Source organism: Lissotriton vulgaris, chromosome 7 (genome assembly GCF_964263255.1).
Source record: "Lissotriton vulgaris chromosome 7, aLisVul1.2, whole genome shotgun sequence".
NCBI lineage: Eukaryota > Metazoa > Chordata > Amphibia > Caudata > Salamandridae > Lissotriton > Lissotriton vulgaris.
Window position 1 is genome coordinate 1,099,310,997 of NC_141695.1, and position 19,395 is coordinate 1,099,330,391.

The 19,395-nt window shown below is 43.5% G+C and overlaps 1 protein-coding gene across 4 annotated transcripts in view; it reads right to left on the minus strand.

Moving 5' to 3' along the window:
- Positions 1-19,395, minus strand: part of ACSL6 (acyl-CoA synthetase long chain family member 6) — a 548,884-nt gene that overhangs the window by 301,447 nt on the left and 228,042 nt on the right. For all 4 annotated transcript variants that reach the window (XM_086931549.1, XM_086931550.1, XM_086931552.1 and 1 more), the window contains 2 exons: positions 16,020-16,240; positions 12,219-12,333 (listed from right to left, as the gene is read on the minus strand). In XM_086931549.1, coding sequence (XP_086787675.1) covers positions 12,219-12,333; positions 16,020-16,240 — 336 coding nt within the window. The remainder of the gene's footprint in view (positions 1-12,218; positions 12,334-16,019; positions 16,241-19,395) is intronic.

Consider the following 19,395-nt stretch of genomic DNA (forward strand, 5'->3'; position numbering starts at 1 on the left):
ACGAAACCAACTAGAGAGCTCGGGAGTAGCCAGCCAGTAATCAAGTCTCGTCCAGGTATCACTTGAACCGGTGTAGTGCGTGTGGGTGGTGTGTTTGGGGTCGCGGACCCGTCCCAAGTCCAGTAGGGAATGACTGTCACACATAGAGTGCAGGGCCTTACGTGCTCTAGGTTTCGGGTCTGGGGCAAGGGAGGTGGTGTCTACGATAGGGTCAAATGTGACATTGAAGTCCCCACCCAATAACAGGGGCGTGGAGCCCAGTTGCAGTAATTTAGCATTCAGAGCGTGGAAGAAGTATCTTAGGTCCGTAAACACATCCCAGTGCAATTTTATAATGGTACAGTGTGCCTTCTACTATGACAAATCTACCGGAGTCATCGTGGGCGACCGACAAGCATTTAAAGGGTAGTCGCTTATGTATAAGGATGGCCGTTCCCCTGGCATAGTTACTGTAATTAGCGAAGTAGCAATTTGAACCCCATGAAGAGGCAAAGCGAGACTGGTCCTGGGGAGGGAGATGGTCTCCTGCGGTAAGGCAATATCTATCCTGTGCCGAATCAGATAATGCAGAACCTGATGTCGTTTCCGGGTGTCATTCAATCCCCGAACGTTCCATGTAACTAGGGTAACGGTGGAAGGGCCTGTGTTACGACCTATCTGTGCCATGGCTGTCTAGTGTGGAGCAAGGAAAAAGTTAGCCTGTGTCTGCTACTACCAAACATGTGAAAAGAAAACGTGAACTCTGAGAAATGCGCAAACAACAATTCCCTCCCCACCTCCCCCCACCCAGCCTTCTCGCCCTGTCGGGAAGGCAATCCCCAATTACCAATGCGACCTCATGGCACCAAATTTATTCTATATTTTTGTAATACAACTGTCATCAGGTGCCATTTAACGATATAAAAGTGATCTATAGGTGTACACCAAATAAGGGGACGCTCGCTGTCCAGCAATCTAGTAATCTGAAACAAATAATGTTACTTATCAGAAAATGTCACGCAGAGTTTTTTGAGGCGGGAGATAACACAGGTCAGGCAGTCAGCCGAGGCCCGTTGCTGAAAATAGATCCTCACTGGCATCGGAGCCGCTCAGAAGAGGAGAGGAGGAGACAGCTTTGGAAGGGCCTTTATTGGTGGACTTGTAGTTGTGGCAGAACTCCTGTGCCTCCGTCGGGGTTTCAAAGATGCGGGAGCGACCGTTAACCTCCACTCGTAATTTGGCGGGATATAGCATGCTGTATTTCAACCACAGATTTTGTAGAGTCGTCTTAACCCCTTGAAATTTCTTCCTAACGTCTTGTACCATAGTGGTGAAGTCGGGGTAGATGGATAGTTTGGAACCCTGCCAGGACAGTTCCCCTTTTTCTCTAGCCATCCGCAGCGCGGTGTCTCTGTCTATAAAGTTCAATATTCTGGCGATGATGGGCCTTGGCGGTAGGCCTGGGTTGGGTCTGGGGCCTAGTGACCTGTGGGCGCACTCCACCACAAAGCTTGGGGTAAACGCTTCCCTCCCAAAGAGATCCACCAGGATGGATTCCACTAGGGTGTCCATACGGCCCGATGCTGTGGATTCCGGTACGCCCACGAGGCGGATGTTGTTGGGTCTGCTCCTGGCTTCCAAATCCTCATTTTTGATCCCCATCTCCTTTTGTATTTGCTCCATCCTGTCCACCCTTTTCATGGACCGCGCCATGCCATCTTCCAAGTCGGACATGCGTGATTCAACCACGTCCAGGCGTCGGTCGTCGACTTGAATTTTTGCCCCTAGGTCCGCCATATGTTTATCTAAGGCATCAAATCGGACATCCAGTGCCTTAAATCCCGCGCGCATTTCTTGGAGTAAGGAGCTCAATTGACCAGCGTCTTCCGTGGTGGTGGGCGGGGGTTGGCTGCCAGTCGCCCTGCCGGGAGGTGGATCTTTGTTGGCGCCTGCTGGCTTTTCAAAGGAAAGCTGGCCTTGTTTTAAGTCTCTGTGGCCCATGCCGCGGTGGTTGAGGGCTGTCTGCACGTTGGAGTATGTCCCTGATACTGCACGATGATCGTTGCCAGCAGGATTTTAGTCCCCCAGAGGGTAGGACTATATGCAGCCTCAGGAAAGGGGACGTGCCCAGGGGGATCGGCCCGGGTTGATAGGCGGGCTTTGATCATGCACCACTGCGCGCAGGAATTTCCTCAAGGTGCAGGCAGTCTTGGGGGGGGGGGGGGCGGACAGGGCTATGCTGGTTATGGTGTCCACTTTCTGTTGCAGTGCACACAATGTCCCCGTGAGTTCCTGTGGGCTGCTCGGGATGTGGTTGGCTGCAATCCAGGCGCCGGGTGCAGCAATCATGGAGGTCGCGGCAACAACCATGTGCACTGGAGGCGGGGGACCTCTGAACGGTGGCACTGGTCCGGATGTGCCCCGGGGGCCTGCAGGGGCGATCGCGGCTCACCTTATGCCGGCGTCCCGGCTGTGGAGACAGAGCACCGTCACAGGCTTTCCTCCCCCACCGGCGCGGTCACGATCGGCTCCCGCGCAGCGGAGCGGTCCGTCAGCGGGGGCTTAGAGGTCGGAGTTGTGGACTGCCTAGTAGGGCCGCCGGCACAGCAAGCGATGCAGGCGTATTCTCCGCCTGTGGGAACGAGTCAGGAACCGGCCGCCTGCAGGCTATGCCGCAATCGAGCCCCAGGCCACCATGTTGTCCGTCTTGTTTGTGCAGCCCACCAGGAGTCGGCCGCCGACCGCTACATCATAGGGACCGGGTTCCGGGGCAGAATCACACCATCGGGTGCCGCGATGTTCTGGCAGCAGTGTGCGAATTTTGGTCCGCCAATGTTCAATGGGGTTGCCGGATAGTTACGTGTTGCTGGAGAGCTTTAGCCCAGCGCGGCCATCTCGGTCGCCGGCTAAGCCATGCCCCCACCATTTGGAAGTTAGTACTCACTCCAACAGAGGTCAGCAGCAGAGCCCAGGGAAGGTCCTGTTGAAACTGGTCAGCTGAGCATTTGCTGGAAAAGGGCCTCTAGAAGCTTGTTGTTTCCATGTAGCTCAAACAGAAGGCTGGCAAACTGACCCTGGGATTCACTTCCGTGGTCCTGGGTTCAAGGCAGGCAGGTTTGGTCTTCCTTCAGGTTCTTAGGACAGCAGGACAGTCCAGACAGCACCCAAGCCCTTCTTTCGATTCTTCACAGGTCCAGGAATGTTCTGGAAAGTGTATTGGAGATGCCACTTTTATTCCCAGTGCCAGCCTGTGGGTGGGAGAAACCTCTAACCACTCCCTAACCAATGAGTTGACAGTCCCCATGGGTGACCCTAGCCACTTTTGCAGGACTTCCTGTGTGTTGCACTGTACACTATGCCACGGTACCCGTCTTTACCTAAATCCAACATGGCAGAAGCTTTCTTCATCTGGTAAGTTCTCTCAATGTCGACCAAGTAAAATGGCTGAGATAACGGGCAAACTGGCCCTTGTGGTCACTCCAAACAAATTCTGCATCAGATCCCTACTCAAACTGAGATTGGTGCCAAGCTGACCAGCAAAATAAAAGGGAGCAGGCCTAGGCATAAGTTACATTTGCCATTGACAGGGTAGGCATCCTTTGAAGCTCAGAAGAGGACTCTGCACTGCTCCCCGGACATACAGCTCCAGGAAGAGAAGCACCACTCCACACCAAAGCCCTTTGTCCACTGTCTGGGAGCAATCCACATGTCACCACAGGGGAGCCATCAGAAGTCAGGTGAGCAGGTGACAATGGACAATGGCAGAAAGCCCCTTTTGGGCTTAGGAATGAAAATGACAACTATCTAAATGTGTAATTTCCAAAATAGTAATATAAAATCTGACTTAACAAGTACATTGGATTTTAAATTACGAATTAAATAAGTCCTTGAACCATTTTTCTAGCTACTGCTGTAGGAAACAGAAGTTAAGCATTATACGTTATCATAATCTAACAAAGTATGGGAGAACCAGGCTTTCTATAGTGAAAAAACTGCTTTTTTGTTAACTGCCTGGGCATTTAAACCATTAAATATACATGCCCTACTTTTAAATACCATGTGCCCTGCCCCATGGGCATTTAGGGCACTACCTTACAAGTGACTTATAAGCATTAAAAAGGAAGGTTTAGTCCTGGGAAAAGGTGTATTTTGCCAGGTTGAAATGGCAGTTTAAAACTGCTCACTCAGGCTGCATTGGCAGGCCTGAAACAAGTTTTACAGTTCTTCTTTAGTAGGTGGCACAATGAGTGCTGCAGTACCATAAATTAGGAACTTATACATAAACTAAATGTGCCAATTAGAAATATGTCACTTTACCACTTGTTAGGAGGAGTAATGTGCACAGAGTCCTATGGCCAAACAAAATGGGTTCAGCCAAAGAAGCAAAAATCTGAAAAATAACACATACAAAAGACAGGAATTGGAGATAACAGAGGGGAAGGGAAAGGTTTGAAGAGTAGAGTAATAAATAGGAGATGGCACAGGAGGTTAAGGCAGCAGGCAGAGGTAGGGAGTGACATGATGGAAGAGTGGATAGACGCAAAGGAGATGACCAGGTATCTCCGCACCTAACTATGTCTAACTCCTTATCAGGGCCTATCTGTCAGTGGCAGCCAACCAATTTCTGTTATTGGCTCTCATCTCAGGTGGTACACAGCACATTTATGTAACATATTAGGATGCATTGAACAAATAAAAAATGTCTTATAATAAAATATTTACTGTTAGACGTTTGTACTCACCAATACATAAACAACTAGCCTTAATGGTCTTATTTACCATTCTTCTTGCATGTACATCTATTGTTATTCTACAGATTTTACAGTAGATACAACATATAATAACTAACGAAGGCTGGTGAGGAGCCCTGGTGAGAAGCAGCAAGTAACATTTAAAATATAGATGTTGCACAGAAGATAAACAAAGAAACAGGAAATTGTTCTGGAATACATTTACTCGCAGAACTGCATTCCTGCTGCTTTAGCACTATTAGAGTCCTAAATCCATATTTGTATCCAGCTGAGCAATAAGGCAATGATTGACCTGCATATCTAAAACTGCACTTATCGAATTAGGGCTCCATCGAATAGACATTGTCAGTAAGTGCTGCTGTTTAATGTATGCGATGAAATGTATTTTTGGACACTTCTGCTGTTTGGCATTACTTCTTATTCATATTGACTGGATGGGTCTGAAAATCCAGAGACCTCTTGTTTCCAGAACTTGGCGTGCACTTAGAGTAGGCATTGATTTTGACTCTTGCGTGCGATTGGAGGGCATTGTTATCTTATTTCCCGTCCTTGCTCCTGTTTCAATGTATTCCCTCAACATTCATCCAGTTGTTCTGCCCAAGAGCATTTCTGTCGCACATTGTTGTAATTGGATGATGTATTGTTCCACTGCTGATGTTGATGGAGCAGGGGAGAGACAAAAAGTTTTGTGTACCCCTTGTAAAGTCATTCTCTCATAACTGTAATAATATTAATTGTGTAAAGCATGTAAACGAATCAACCAAAAGTAACTGAAATAGACACTACACGTGGGAAAACTACCTGCTGCTTTGCAAAACATTAATTTGCTAATAAAAACAATGAGTTATACTAACGTAGAGCTGTGATATTGCAGATATAACCAAATAAATGTGTGTTTTTGTGCTTATGTAAGAAGTTTTGTGGCAAAAAGAATGCAGATGGTGAGTAAACAGCGCTTATTCCTCTGCTTTTGCTAGGTAACCCCTAACGGGAAAAAAATTAGAATGGTGGGAGGTAAACAGAAGAGCTTGATTTCTATATCTAATTTATGTTGTGTTTGTTTTTATATTAGTTCCCATTGTAGCCTGCGTAGTCTAGTCTGAAAGTGGCTGTTTAAACGCGAAGGTGGAATAGCATCCAAAGATGGCCCCAACGCATGCGCGAAGTGAATGACCAGTTATGAGTGCATGGCCTATGCTCGGAGCAAGAGATGTCAAAGCCAGCCTGGCCTATGAACGGGAGTTGTGCCAAAGGATGCCTGCTTGTAAAAGCCTGGGAAAGGAAGAAGTGGAAACTTGACTATTTAAAATGTTACAAGAAAGTGAACGAAAACTACAAATGTGAATATTAAGTCATAAGAAAACCTTGGGAAATGACAATGCAAAATCATGAACTGGTTTGAACAAGGAGAACATGAGGTGATCATCACCACTCCTCTAATGGACCAATGAGAAATGAGTGACACCCTAAAAGTTTCAATTTTTGGTTTAGATGGTTAGTGAAAAGGGGATAAAAGAGCTTGTGTGAATGAGGGAAAATGTTGGGTTCCGTGGACTTTATTACGCACTACGACATTCTGGCGGTTTGAACAATTTTATGGTGTGAGTGACTTTGAAATATTGTGGACTTTAATTTTTGATGGGGAAAAGAAACGAGATCGGTCGTGGGGATTCTATGTCGGGAGGGAGACATCTAGAAGGTTAGAAAGGCAGTCAGCTTGGGAACCGGTTCTATGCAGTTCTATCATCTACCTATGGCAATTTGGGAATTCGTTTTTCTAAAATTTTCATTTCTTAAATGTATTTAATAATGTTTTACAATGTGCTTGTCTAATAAGATTTTGCAATATGATAAAATGTTCCTTTCATAAAAGAATCTAGATAAATCTCTGAAAAATATAAACACGAGTCTGTTTTTATTAAAATAAAAAGTCATGATAATCAAGTGCTAGGAAGTTATGGGAATATTGTGACTGAGCTGGACTAATCGCCATCAACTGATGGCTACTAGTTGGTCCATCAACCAAATTGCGGAGCACCTTGATGTTTTATTCCTTATGACAGTTGAATATTTGAAATGTATATAATGTATAGAAATAGTGTACAGGTTAATGAGGTACCCCGCTTATCCAGCAGCTCGCCTTATTTTCACTGATTCAGGGGCAGTGTGTTCTTGTAATTTAATGTGTGATTGCCGGTGCTATGAGCCTCACTGTTGAGTAAAATAAGTTGCTCCTGGGTTAGTGAGATGAGTACGAGGGTTGTTTGAAAGCCGCGCTGGGACAATGTCAGACTGTTCATTACATTTCATACAAGGGACTACTTTCTCCCCTCTCACTCTGTGTCCTTTCCTCTGTCCATCCTACTCTTTAGGTTAGCCCCTCCCTTCCAACCCAATGGTTGCTTGCGCACAGGGGCCCCTTGAGCATTAAGGGTCGCACATCACGCTATCAGTAGGCAGCCATCATGAAAATGTTTTCAACTATTCATAGATATGCACCTGCTGTTGAAAGTGTGCACTCAAGCCCAGCAAGCATCATTCAATACATTTTGTTATATTTGAATATATCCCATTCAAAAAAGGCAATCTTGCATGAGCCTTCTTAAAACATAACAAAACACAGTCGAAGATGGCCAATAGGGATGAGGAGGCATCCACGTCAGCTACTTTTTTAATGTATTTTCTTAGATTTATATGTTATATACTCGCAGATGCCCATTGGGAATATGTGTGCATCGGTTTAATCCATCATTAAATGGGGTATCTTAAAATATATTACATGTATTCAAAGATGTCCACTGCTGATTTACACAAACCCACCATGGCCAACTTTTAATGTAGTTTCTTAAATGTATATGTTATATATTCACAGATGGCTATCACAGATGTTCAGTAAGTGGGGGTGAGTGTCTGAAAAGTTTCAGCACTCCATCAGTTATATTATTGTGTTTATTATGTTCGCCCTCAATGGCTAGGGTATGCCCAGGTGTGGGTTCCTTGCTTACTTTGCCACTGGATTCAAGCTTGCCTGTGTGATGCCCCAAAACAGGTGCCAGGATGCTTGTTTCCGGTGCAGGGAGGACCTGGCCTGGCAGTCCGGGATGGACTGTTCCAATGAGGCACAGGGTCGAGACTGATTTGCATATGGCTGGGTCTGAACTGAGGTGGTGAAGTGAGCAGAAGAATGATGATGGTTTCAATCCAGATCTGTGACTGAGGTTGAGTGTCTGAAAAGTTTCAGCCCTCACATCTGTAATCTTATTGTGTTTGCCATGCATCCTGAGTAGCAATATATGAATAGGGTTTCTTACAAGTAAGAAAATGGTTTTAGAGCTGGGCGCTGTGGGTGCACATTCATTCACCCATGAGGAGATAAAGTCAATAGGTTTTATAGCAGAGACATTCTGGCTTATCCAGTCCTTACTTGTACCTGCTGTTCAGCCACACCAAGCCACCGGTTGGAAAGTAATACACTTTACTGATTTTATTTTTGCGGGCGAGGAATAAAATATTCAACAATTCACTGCGTGGCCCAGCCAGCTTGGAGCAGTCCTTCTGGTGTGTGTTATTTAGCAGAAAAGTTAAACCAAAGTATAGCGTTGCCATTTCCAGTAAATACTACGCTGCAGTAGAAGGCACACTGGGAGATGTTGTTGTAACTCTATTCACATCAGAATACACTTCTCCTCAAATCTGATTTCTGACTCTGGGGTAGAGTGGAGGACGAGGTGAACAGCTACCATTCTATTTACCCTTTGCAGGGTAATGTTATGCCAGATGGAGATGGATTTCAAAGTCTTGCTCCTCACAGATACAGTTAGGTGTTCACTATTTTGCCATCGGTGTTTCAAATCGTTAATTGTGTTATCTTCAGAATGAAGTAATTGCTCAATTCAGCATTATCTTTAGGATATTTGGGGCCCAGGTAAGACATGGTTTCAATTTTGTTACCCATTTTCTGCTCCTTTAAGGCCATATCATGCCTCACAATATTGAAATATACTTTAAACTATCTGACCTGCTTACACAAATACACCCAAAATAAGTTTTTCAGAAAGCCCCAAACACTCTTACACTGACGCTAGATAGAGAAAGACAGTGAGAAGTAGAGGTAGATAGAGGTAGGCAAAGAAAGGGGGAGAGGGAGAGCTAAAGAAATAGACAGGAGAGAGAGATGAGCAATGTTCACCTCGCCGGGGGGCCCCTTGGAAGATGGGGGCCCTGAGCAATTGCTCACTTTGCCCATGCCTTAAATCATATCCGGACCAATAGAAGGCCCAATAAAGTATGCTTTGACTGACTAAAGAAAATGTTACATATGAGATGCTGAAAAACCACTGCATGTATTAAAAGTTACCCTAGTCTGAATAAATGATAGCCTTACACTTCGAATGCATTAATATACCTGAGTGCGTCCAATGCAGTTGTATCACATGACTTGATACATACAGCACAGCGGTGAAAGCAGACCCTAGCATGGGAAAACAAGCCAGCTTCTTACATGAAGAACAAGTTAGTTTTCCCCATGTAGCCATCCAACAGTTACAAACGATGACTTCTCTATCATGCAGGCAGCCGTCAATACCATTGTCACACTTTGTGCATTATCAAGGTTTCAGGCTTGTTGTTCTTCCAGCTGCTCTCTCTCGCCAAGAAAACGTGCCCTGCTATCTTCAACAAATTCTTGTTCTTGTTCTGTGGAACACGTCACAAAGTTTGCCGCGCTGATTATCAGAGAAAAGCTACTCACTACTGCAAAGGCAGATCAAGAAGGACCCTGATCCTATTCGACCTATCGGCAGCCTCTGACACCATCCAGGACATCTCACCCCTACATTGACTGGGATCAAAGAAGAGAGTTTGATGCATGGTGCTACATTGCTTCAAGTGTTTCCTCTCTGGCTGCACACACCAGGTCAAACTCATTTTCATATTAGGGATCCGTATACCTCTTGCAGAGAGTAATGCCCGTGATCCTTCCTAACAGCTATTTAGACTAACATGAAACATATCTCACACAGGCAACTGTTTGCAGATGAAACACAGATCTACCTCAACACAGAACCAGGTGTCAGGCTAAATACTACGAGGACAGAGGATCATGCTCGTCTTCACTTGGTCAAAACCATCCTGTCCACAAGTGACTTGCTAGCAAGACCACAACCAAACAGCAAAGTGCACATAACCATGGGCCTGTCTCATCTTTGTCGTGAAAAAACCTTCCACATCGCTTTCTCCATGATGGATTGCCGTGCACTGGTTGCTAGCCAAAGAAGGACCAACACTGTCTGCCTACTGCTGAGAGATCTACAATGCTGTGGCCCTGGATAACTCAGTAGTTGTTCTCATTTTACTAAACTGTGAGAGGTCTAATGTTGGCTTTATGAATACATTGTGCCATCACTCTGTTAGATGCAGAGGTTTTGAAAGGAGGACCCTAGCAGCACAAGGCTCCTATCTCTGGAATTATACCTCTGCAGACAAAAATGCTTCTTGCTAGAACCAATGGCCTCCCTCATCTGTCCTGACATGTTACACACTGTGAGGTGACGTAAAGAGAAGACTCAATAGGACAGGCCACATGACGTGTCATCATAGAGTCATACCACAAACTTTCCAAACAAATAAGTGCTACACTCTGTGCTCGGTCATTCCCCACATCCTCCTTTGCCAGAAAGTGTCTGCAAGCAGCTTCATGGTGGAAAGGTGTAACACATAAAAAACACATTGAAAAGGTAAGTTAGCAGTTTAGCGGCCCGGGGGATCACTCTATCGGCACTGAAACAATTCCTTATGATTGGATGTGACTTCAGATTGACAGAGATGTAATTCAATCAAAGGACAACTGTGCATGCCAGTGGATCAGCAAAGTCCTGTAGCACAGATGTTCATAAACAAAATGTGACACAAATTTCCACAGGATCAGAAACATCGCATTCATCCCATTGTCCACTACAAACCATTACTAACTAAACACACCATCACCAGACCACCATAACTCTGATCAATGACAGTGCTAGAACTGCACAGGGTGCCTATATTCAGACAGCGCTATAGATCATACAAATGTTCCACGGGTGCCATACAAACACTAATAGCATAACACAATATAAGGCTCTTGCAAATGGTTGTATGTTGAAATATTGATTACAGAAACATCAAGCTAGCAGAATATCGTAACCAAAATATCCACATGGTAAGTGTATATCGGGAAGTATAGATTTGCAAGTCTTAACTCCACATCTACTTACCTTGAAGATGTATACACACATGCACAAACACACAACACACAGAGTGCCATGTTACATATCTATGAAGTTAAGTACAACTACAATTACCTATATGCACTTACCTCCTCGTTAGTTTGGTAGCACGATACTCTGGGGTTGATATTAAGGTCTAAATTTCTTTAAAAATGCAGTTTTTTCAGTTAGTCAGCAATACCTGGACTTCACCACGATGATCTTTTACCAGATACAATCACTGTTACATTTTACACAAAAAATGTATTCCTGACTCTCCATCAAATCTAGTACACAGTTCTCTATCTGAGCCATGAGGCAATTGTCAGATATACAACCGAATGCCATTTTAAAACCTATTTTTAAGGAAAATGTGCAATACATCTTAGAAGATTTTTACACTTATTTTGACCATTTCCTTTTAATTTACTGCTTATGCCATAAGAGATGGCACTGCCTTGTCAGTAACATGGAATGGCCGTGGAGGTTATTAGAAGATATAGTTATAAACATGTAAGACTGCTTAGCTTTGAGTAGTGTATATCAGACTCTACTCTTGAGAGAATTTCTTTCTGTCTCATGTCACCAACTATGTGCAGACTTCTCAAAAGGCCATGACTTACAGACATTTTTGTCATTGACAGAAAAGACTTATAGAAGTTCCAAAATGATGTATTACACGCGTTGTGGAGCTCTGAAGCCCAACTGGTCACAAGAAGATCGAAGTGAAAGCACACCAGCAATACCCTGGATAGATTCCATTGCTGCCAATGTTTGACTGAACAATAGTCGAAGAGCTCCTCAATAGCTGATAACACAATTTTTGGGACTTCTCCACTTCTTGAAGGATTTATTTGGTGAATGATGTCACAGTAGTTCTCAAAAGCTAGGCCGACACCATTAAGTAATGGCTAGCAATGCCGAAATGGGAAGAAAGGAAGGTTTTTTTTCTTTACTATGGACGGCCCCTTTAAAACTTTTATGAAGAGTTACAATAAGTGTAGATACCTTGTTCAGTCATGTTGAGCCTACTGAGTAGAACACATTTTCCTACTAGCTCTTGAAGCAAATTCCAGACTTATTGACGATCAAGCAAGTGCGCAAGTCTGGCTTAGCACAAGTTCATATTCCCATTCCTATTACATTACAATCCAGGATGCCAGCTTGTGAAACAATTGTACACTTTGGAGGTTGTGTGCAAATGCATCCCATTATTCTCTTTAAAATAAACATTACAGGTGCTTACCTGATATGCCCCGTCCCCGAACAAACACCTCATACATTGTTTTGGCATCTTCGTAATAGTGCGTTAGTAGACTTTTGCTGCCAGTTAAAACGGATTGTCGCGCTCCATCGCCATCCTGCAAATCCAAAATCTAGATATCAGGCCACTAGTGAAAGCATTCTCCTACAATCTCAATGGCAAAGAGTATTATCATCATTTTTCTAATAAATCAATATAATTATATGACAGACTCCTGGGGTACAGTGAAATATCCCAAACATTGCCTACAGTAGATTTTCTATTCAGAATGAATGATCCGTTTTAGATGATAAATTATATGCAACTTGGATATGACTTTTTTTTAAAGCATTTGTCCAATACTATTGGTTTCTTTAGAGAAGGACAGTGAAGGACGCCAGACAAAAAAAGAGTGTATTTCCCGTATGCGGTTCTGGGACCTGTCTTTAGGAATTACATCAGTAAAAACAAATTGGCCATGCTGGGGTGGTGGACCTGCTGTAACAGAATGTTTTTTTTCTGTAGCATCTTCTACTAAGCATGCAAAATCTTTTTTGGGGGGGGGGGGGGGGTATGACTAAAATAAGGCCATGATGCAGGATGTACAGAGCTCCAAACTGGAGGGATCAGCCAAGGTGAGATTGCACTTGTGCAGCATATGTTGAGGGGGAGATGGTTACAGAAACGTTTAGCATCTTCAAGCAGACATGTCTGTTGAGGAGCTAGGGCTGTAGTTTGCAGATGAGGAACATCAGCCCATCCCACTAGAAAGAAGGACGCACCATATATTGGGACTTCATAATTAGTCAGTGAAGGACAGGAATTAAAGGGATCTGGTTATTAAATACCCAGATGCTCCTGCTATGGGATTTCAACATTGGGTTTGAGGATACAACTGATCTGGAAACAAACAATGCATCGGTTGTGCTTTAAAGCTGTTCTTGCCAGTATTCCTTTTATCCCAACACATGTATAGACAAAGGTTTAGACTAGTTAATTGGACACCTGATTGAAGTTATGGACCAGTTGACATATGTTATGTAATGTTCCGACCATGAAGCTATACATTTTTGTCTGAGCTGATGTAAGAAGAATAACAAAGCAATAATAATTTCATTTGATAATGAAATGTATACACCTGGATGAATCATAACTAAAAGAATATTCTCTATCTAACACCCTACTACATAATCCCGACACTCGACTCTACAACTGTATGTCAGAATGTGAATATAAAAATATCTACTGAAGGAAATATCGTTTACAAAAATATTGCTCTATTGAGTGTAGATGTTCTAATATTTCTTCCAAAAGGGCTATATTTTTGTAAATTATATTTTAGGATGCAATATGTTTGTCAGACGATATTTAGCCCATGATACTCTGGTACCGTACCTATTAAGCAGTATGTCAAGTAACTATGAAAAAATATTGAAATATTTTATTGACAATTATTTCCCAGAAAAATTAAGAAACAAAAGCCTAACCATGAGGTCAACATATAGTAAAAGCTCACCCAAAAATAAATTAAAGTTAAGCTAAGAATCTTGGAAAGACACTTGCAAAACAATATTTTGAAACCTGCCAAACAGAAGATAAAAACATGGTTGGCAATAAGGCAAGCAGGTGATCTGTAAATACATCTGTATCAAATAAAATCAAAGAGATAGCATGTTCTACAATGGATTCTAGCAGATCATAAATCCATACTTGCACCTACAAAGAAATGGAATGTATATTCCAAAAATACTTTGAGAATAAAAAAGATAGACTATTCCCCAAGCACTGCAGCATGGCTGTAAAAAAGTCCAAACATAATATGTAACAGTGCATTTAAGGGAGACAATCACTTATCATAGAATAGTTTTGCCTCTCAAGATATGTCAATGGAAGAGGTCTCCCAAGTATTAAGACTCAATGTGTAGAAAGGGTCCATATGTCTTTAGGACTGTAAAAGAAAGTGGAGACTTAAGGCTTTACCAAAATATCCTGAACTATCTCCACAAATCAGCACAGTGGCCCTCCCGCATTCCCTGTGGCCTCCACAGCAAGATTTTTCATCCTCAGTACATGATTTAGATGGGACCTTTATATCTCGCTGTGAGTAACTGATATGCGTGGCCCATTTACCAGAGAATCACAATACCTGAGATCAAGGTCACGGTTGTGGTACCACACCACAAAAATGCTCTGAGACCTTTAGAACTTAACAAAGACCAAATAAATAAATACACAGATAAACTGAAAACCTTGGGAATACTCATTGCAAATTGCTAACTAAGTTCTGTAAGATATTTTCTAGACTTTTAAAGAGAAACAGAGATTGTTAGGCCTTCCTTCTTTAGAGACATGGCCTCGTTGTACACAATAAATGCGTACATTATTTCCCCACAATGGCTGAGTCGCACCACTGGGTGTTTATAAATGTTATTTCTGCTACAGTGTCGCCACATTGAGCCGGTGGTTATATTAACAGTGTGTAACTTAGGGGGGTGGCAATGTCAGTGGGGAGGCATGGGTATTGCACGAAGGACATGGCAAGGTCTTCAGAAGAAGCCAGTGGAGAATGGCTGTAAGTGAGTGATGCCTATGCTTGAAGTTAGGTTGGATGGTCTTGTCATATGTCAACACAGGTGGGGGCATGACCACATCTAATTTGAGCTTCGTCCTGAGGAAGACGCACAAGCAGACCGGCATGGCCTCATGTAAGATGCGAAGTCTGAGATGAAGAAATTGACCAGGAGGTGATGCCACAATTACAACGGACAACGTTATTAACCCTACTACTTCTTTCTAGTCCCAGCTCTTTTAACACCTTAGCTGCTAAGGGGTTTTCCCGTCCTGTGCTGCAAACCCTTGAATTCTGTAGTTTCATGACAAGGTCAACTCGTCATAAGCACAGCGCAGGTAAAACCCATGACGAGTTGACCTTGTCATGAGCATGGAAAGGCTTAAAAGTGTTGCTGTTAATGGGCTTTTTGTTTGAGACTTTGAAAATAGCACTAGAAGGCTGATGGGGAAAAGGCTTTTTACTGGAAACCAGAACTTGAGTTTTGTAATTTTTAAGCCTGTTTTGAGAGGAGGCTCATCTCATCTAGGATGCAAGGAGAAGGAGAAGGAATCAATGTAGCAAGACTGATGGTGACTAATCAAGGCATTCTCAAGCATCTTGAGATCTATAATTGAAATGCACATTTACCCCTTCGTTACACAGTACTCGTAGCGCAGCAGAGGTAGACAATACTTTAGCACACCGTCCCCTAAAAGCCTCACCTCTAATGTGAAGTACTAAGAACCAATGTGGATGAAATTCTCATTCTCTCCTCGGTTTGTCGGTAATGATGCCTAACACTTAGTGCAGCCAAATAACTCAATGTGACACCACCTGTTCAGTTCTGAGCGTTCATTGAACAAATCAATACACTTTGAGAGTAGTAGCCTTTTTTCTCGTTTACTGTTCAAACATACCCAAGACAGGTGTAACAGGAACATGGGGTTACATTGTCGCACTACAACCATGATGTTCGTTTTAGGGGTGAGGCAACAGAACACAGGAGAATTGTAGGTAGCAAAGCTTTTCTTTCCCTTTACACTTAGGTCAAGCAGTTGATGGACCTAGTTACTGGTGGACATCGAAAGCCGATCTGCAGAAAGTTAATGGACAGACAACTCCTCATTGTAATCAATTGCAGTACTAGAAAGTGGTAAAAAAAGCCATCTTGTCTATAGTGCCCCAGGTAAAATCTTACACGGTGGATCCAGCTGTGCTGAAGTTGTATGTTGCCCCTGAAGAGCCCCTCTCACCTCTATTTCTACTGACTGCATGTGGAGATTGCATGGAGGCTTGAGCGCTTTGGGCCGGTTGGCCAACCAGTATGCGATGACTGCTGCGAACGCGCCAAATCCTACTAAGGCAGTGGCAGGCAAACTGCGGAAGAACTGGCTGAAGTCATCGAACTCGGGCAGCCGCAGACTCCGCAGGATTTCCTGGGCTTGCATCTTTTCAAAGATGGAAATGACAAACTCTGCAGGATGGAGGAGAAAGAGATTGATGAAGGAGGAAGAAGTCAGCAGGCTGAACATAGTGGGATTTGTATCTATTGCAATACAGTAATTAATCACACATGACAATTCAAATCACTCTCTAGTTTCTTCTCAAGCTCAACCAGTGCAGAAAGGCAGCTTATAGTGAACATAATGCTAGACCAGTAGAAACTAGGTTAATTTATAACCAGAAGAGGTACACTGGAAATTGTCAAACCTTTATTTACCTTTTTATGTCCTTGAATATTTGATTTAGTTTTTGCATATGGCATATTCATTTGAGAATAGCCCTGTATTTTTCAAAAGGTGTTTTTTAAGAAATTTTGAACTCCAATGTGAGCAGTAAATTTTCACGAGTGATCTGATTTCTGCCATACTAACTACTTTAAGGACATTGAGACATTCCTTTTGAAGATGTTCAAGTGCTGTTGGGGTCCATCTAGCTTGTCCACTTCTAGTCCTGCATCAGCAACGTAGACTCTGCTTACCGCCTCATCTAGAGTCCAGTGTGAAACGTGTGTGCAACAACTCCTAATGCAATTAGCATTTACACAAGCTGTCCTGCGAGTTTGTGGCTAACTAGCCGACTGGGTTAAAACAAGGGGAGTAACCAGGGTCGGACTGGAATGACAATTCGGCCCGGGCACTCCCAAAAAAGTGGCCCACATTCCTGGATCACGCCCTTTCACGAAACAGCATTTGGCTAGTCTCACCGGGCTCATTTTTAGAGAAATGTTTGATAAATTATGTTAATTTAAAGCTCATAGAGCCAGAAACATTGGTGAAAACTAGAAGCACAACATTTTGGCGTTGCAGGTGAAGTGAAATAAAGTGGCCCAAAGGCCACAACTCCTGATATGGCTATGTTGCCACCTGGCCGCTTTTTTCAAACAGCATTAGCAGTATTGTAATGCCCTTGCCAGTACAAAAATGAAGAAAAACACCTAAAGCTGGAATTTTCTCCCCTGATCGATATGTACTTTAAAGTTTGAACAATAAACATAAGGTGAAAGAAGTTTAAAATGTGGTTTAAAGCTTCTTTACTGATCCGTGACTGATAGTTAAAACTAAACAAAGGAAAAAAGCAATGTTAAGATGGAATCCAAACCTTTTTTTAAGTATTTAATAAACAATCCTCTCTCATTATTAAGTTCCAGCCTTTGCAGATTCTTAAAAAATGAGCAAACGGAAGGTTGTTTTTTACTGTATTTCATTTAATTGCGGCCAAAGGGCGCAAATATATGAGCACCAGTTACATTACAGAGGATCAAATTCATTTTTATTTTAGGCCTTGCGCAATTAAGTAATTTGCCCAGAATCACAGGATGTTGAGGTGAGGCTGGGACTCGAACCTATTTTCATTGTTCCACATTCGGCAGCTCTGATCATAACATTACATTATCTAAATGTTCCGCTCTGGGAAAGGTGCTTCACAGTGAGGTTTATGCACATATACACCCCACCCCCCCACCCCATCCCCCCACCACCAAGGCATGAAAGACAATGTAGTTGAGGTGCCAACAACAGGCCTCCCGCAATGCCATTCACTTACTCACCCCAACCCAGTCAACTGTAGCCTCAGGGTGATGGCCTGGCAGGGAAGGGGTGAAGAAAAGCACAGAGCTGCTGCTGCTCCAGGGGAGCCGAGGTGATGATGGCTCACAGCAGGGGAGTGGGCGATTGCTTCTGGGCGTCTACCGCGGCCCCAGGGGGGGGCAAGATTAAGTCTGCAGTGGACAGAAGAATATTGGCCTAGCAACGCTGCTGAAAGCAACCCCCTCAGAGCCTTCATGCTTATGATGCTGCCCACCCCTGTGGCCTGGTGAGGAAGACAATAAGGCTCTGGGGGCCGGTTGACAAAATCCGGCCCACTGGTGACCCTTAGGCACCGGCCCATTGGCTAATGCCCGACTGCCCACCTTCCTTCCCAACCCGATGCTGGGAGCAACACATGATAATACTTTTAGCACCCTTTCTGCGGGTAGGAGAGAGGGTGGTAAGAGCAAGCGCAAAAGAGGTGCGAGAACTAGTGATAAAATAGGCACAACTACCGTTCATCCTGTTTGTCTTTAGCATCAGAGCGCACATACAGCTACTCCACAGTTATATCTTTGCTTTTTACAAAGAGAGTATAGTAAAGGTGTCCAGCTCTGGAGGGCTTTAAGTGGACCGAGTCTCACCAGTGCTGAGCACCGGCAGTTTTGAAAAGGGGGCCTCAAAACAGGTCTCCATCGGGCTCCGTTTTGAGCCCTAGCACAGGCAGTCCATTTTTTTTCCGGACTGCAGTGACAGCAGGCACATCGATGTGCCGTTGCTCACACTCTCACTTCTCACTCCTGGAGAAGTTACATCATGACTAGGGCTCCCGGTTTTATGGTATCTATTTTTTTGCCATTTCCGTCTGTATTTATCCATATTTATTTTTTGGGCATTTTTTCTGTATTTATCCACATTTATTTTTGCCACAAGCAAAAGACGAAGCTACAGCTAGTATTTTTCCACATTTATTTAAATTGACAATGCACACCTGCGCCCGGTTGTTATTGGTCAACACAATACATTCAATTGAAAACTTTGCCATTGTAGTAGAAGCACATGTGCATTTCAAGAGAATTTGCAGACATTGAGGCTCTTTCTGGTTTGTTAATGAAATCACTACAGCAATCTAAATTGTATCCACTGTGCGAAACAGCCAACCGGCTCTCAGTATTGTATTATCGAATGAAACTGCTGATACTGCGCTAGGGCTTGATAAGATTCTTTGAAATAAACACTGTTGTAATACTGAACTAAATGAAGGCCAGAAGCAGCATTTAAAATCAATTCACAGTGACAAACACTGTATGAATGTGAGACCTGCTGCAGGGTGAGGATTGAGTACTTGTTCAAAAACTTCACTATACAGTTGATTAAAAAAAAAGCGATTGCATTGTGCACACAAGAAGGCAAACATCGCCAGTGCTACTAACGTCATCTTGTAGAAATCTTATGACAGAAATATCAGGCTAATAATTTCAGCGGCTCTATCTGTCACCCCACCTGTCTATTTGTTGTGTGTTTGCTGAATGCCACAGGGTGCCTTGGTTTATCGCGATGGTGGAGGGAAAGGGCCGCCGTTGCGCCATTCCACGATTGA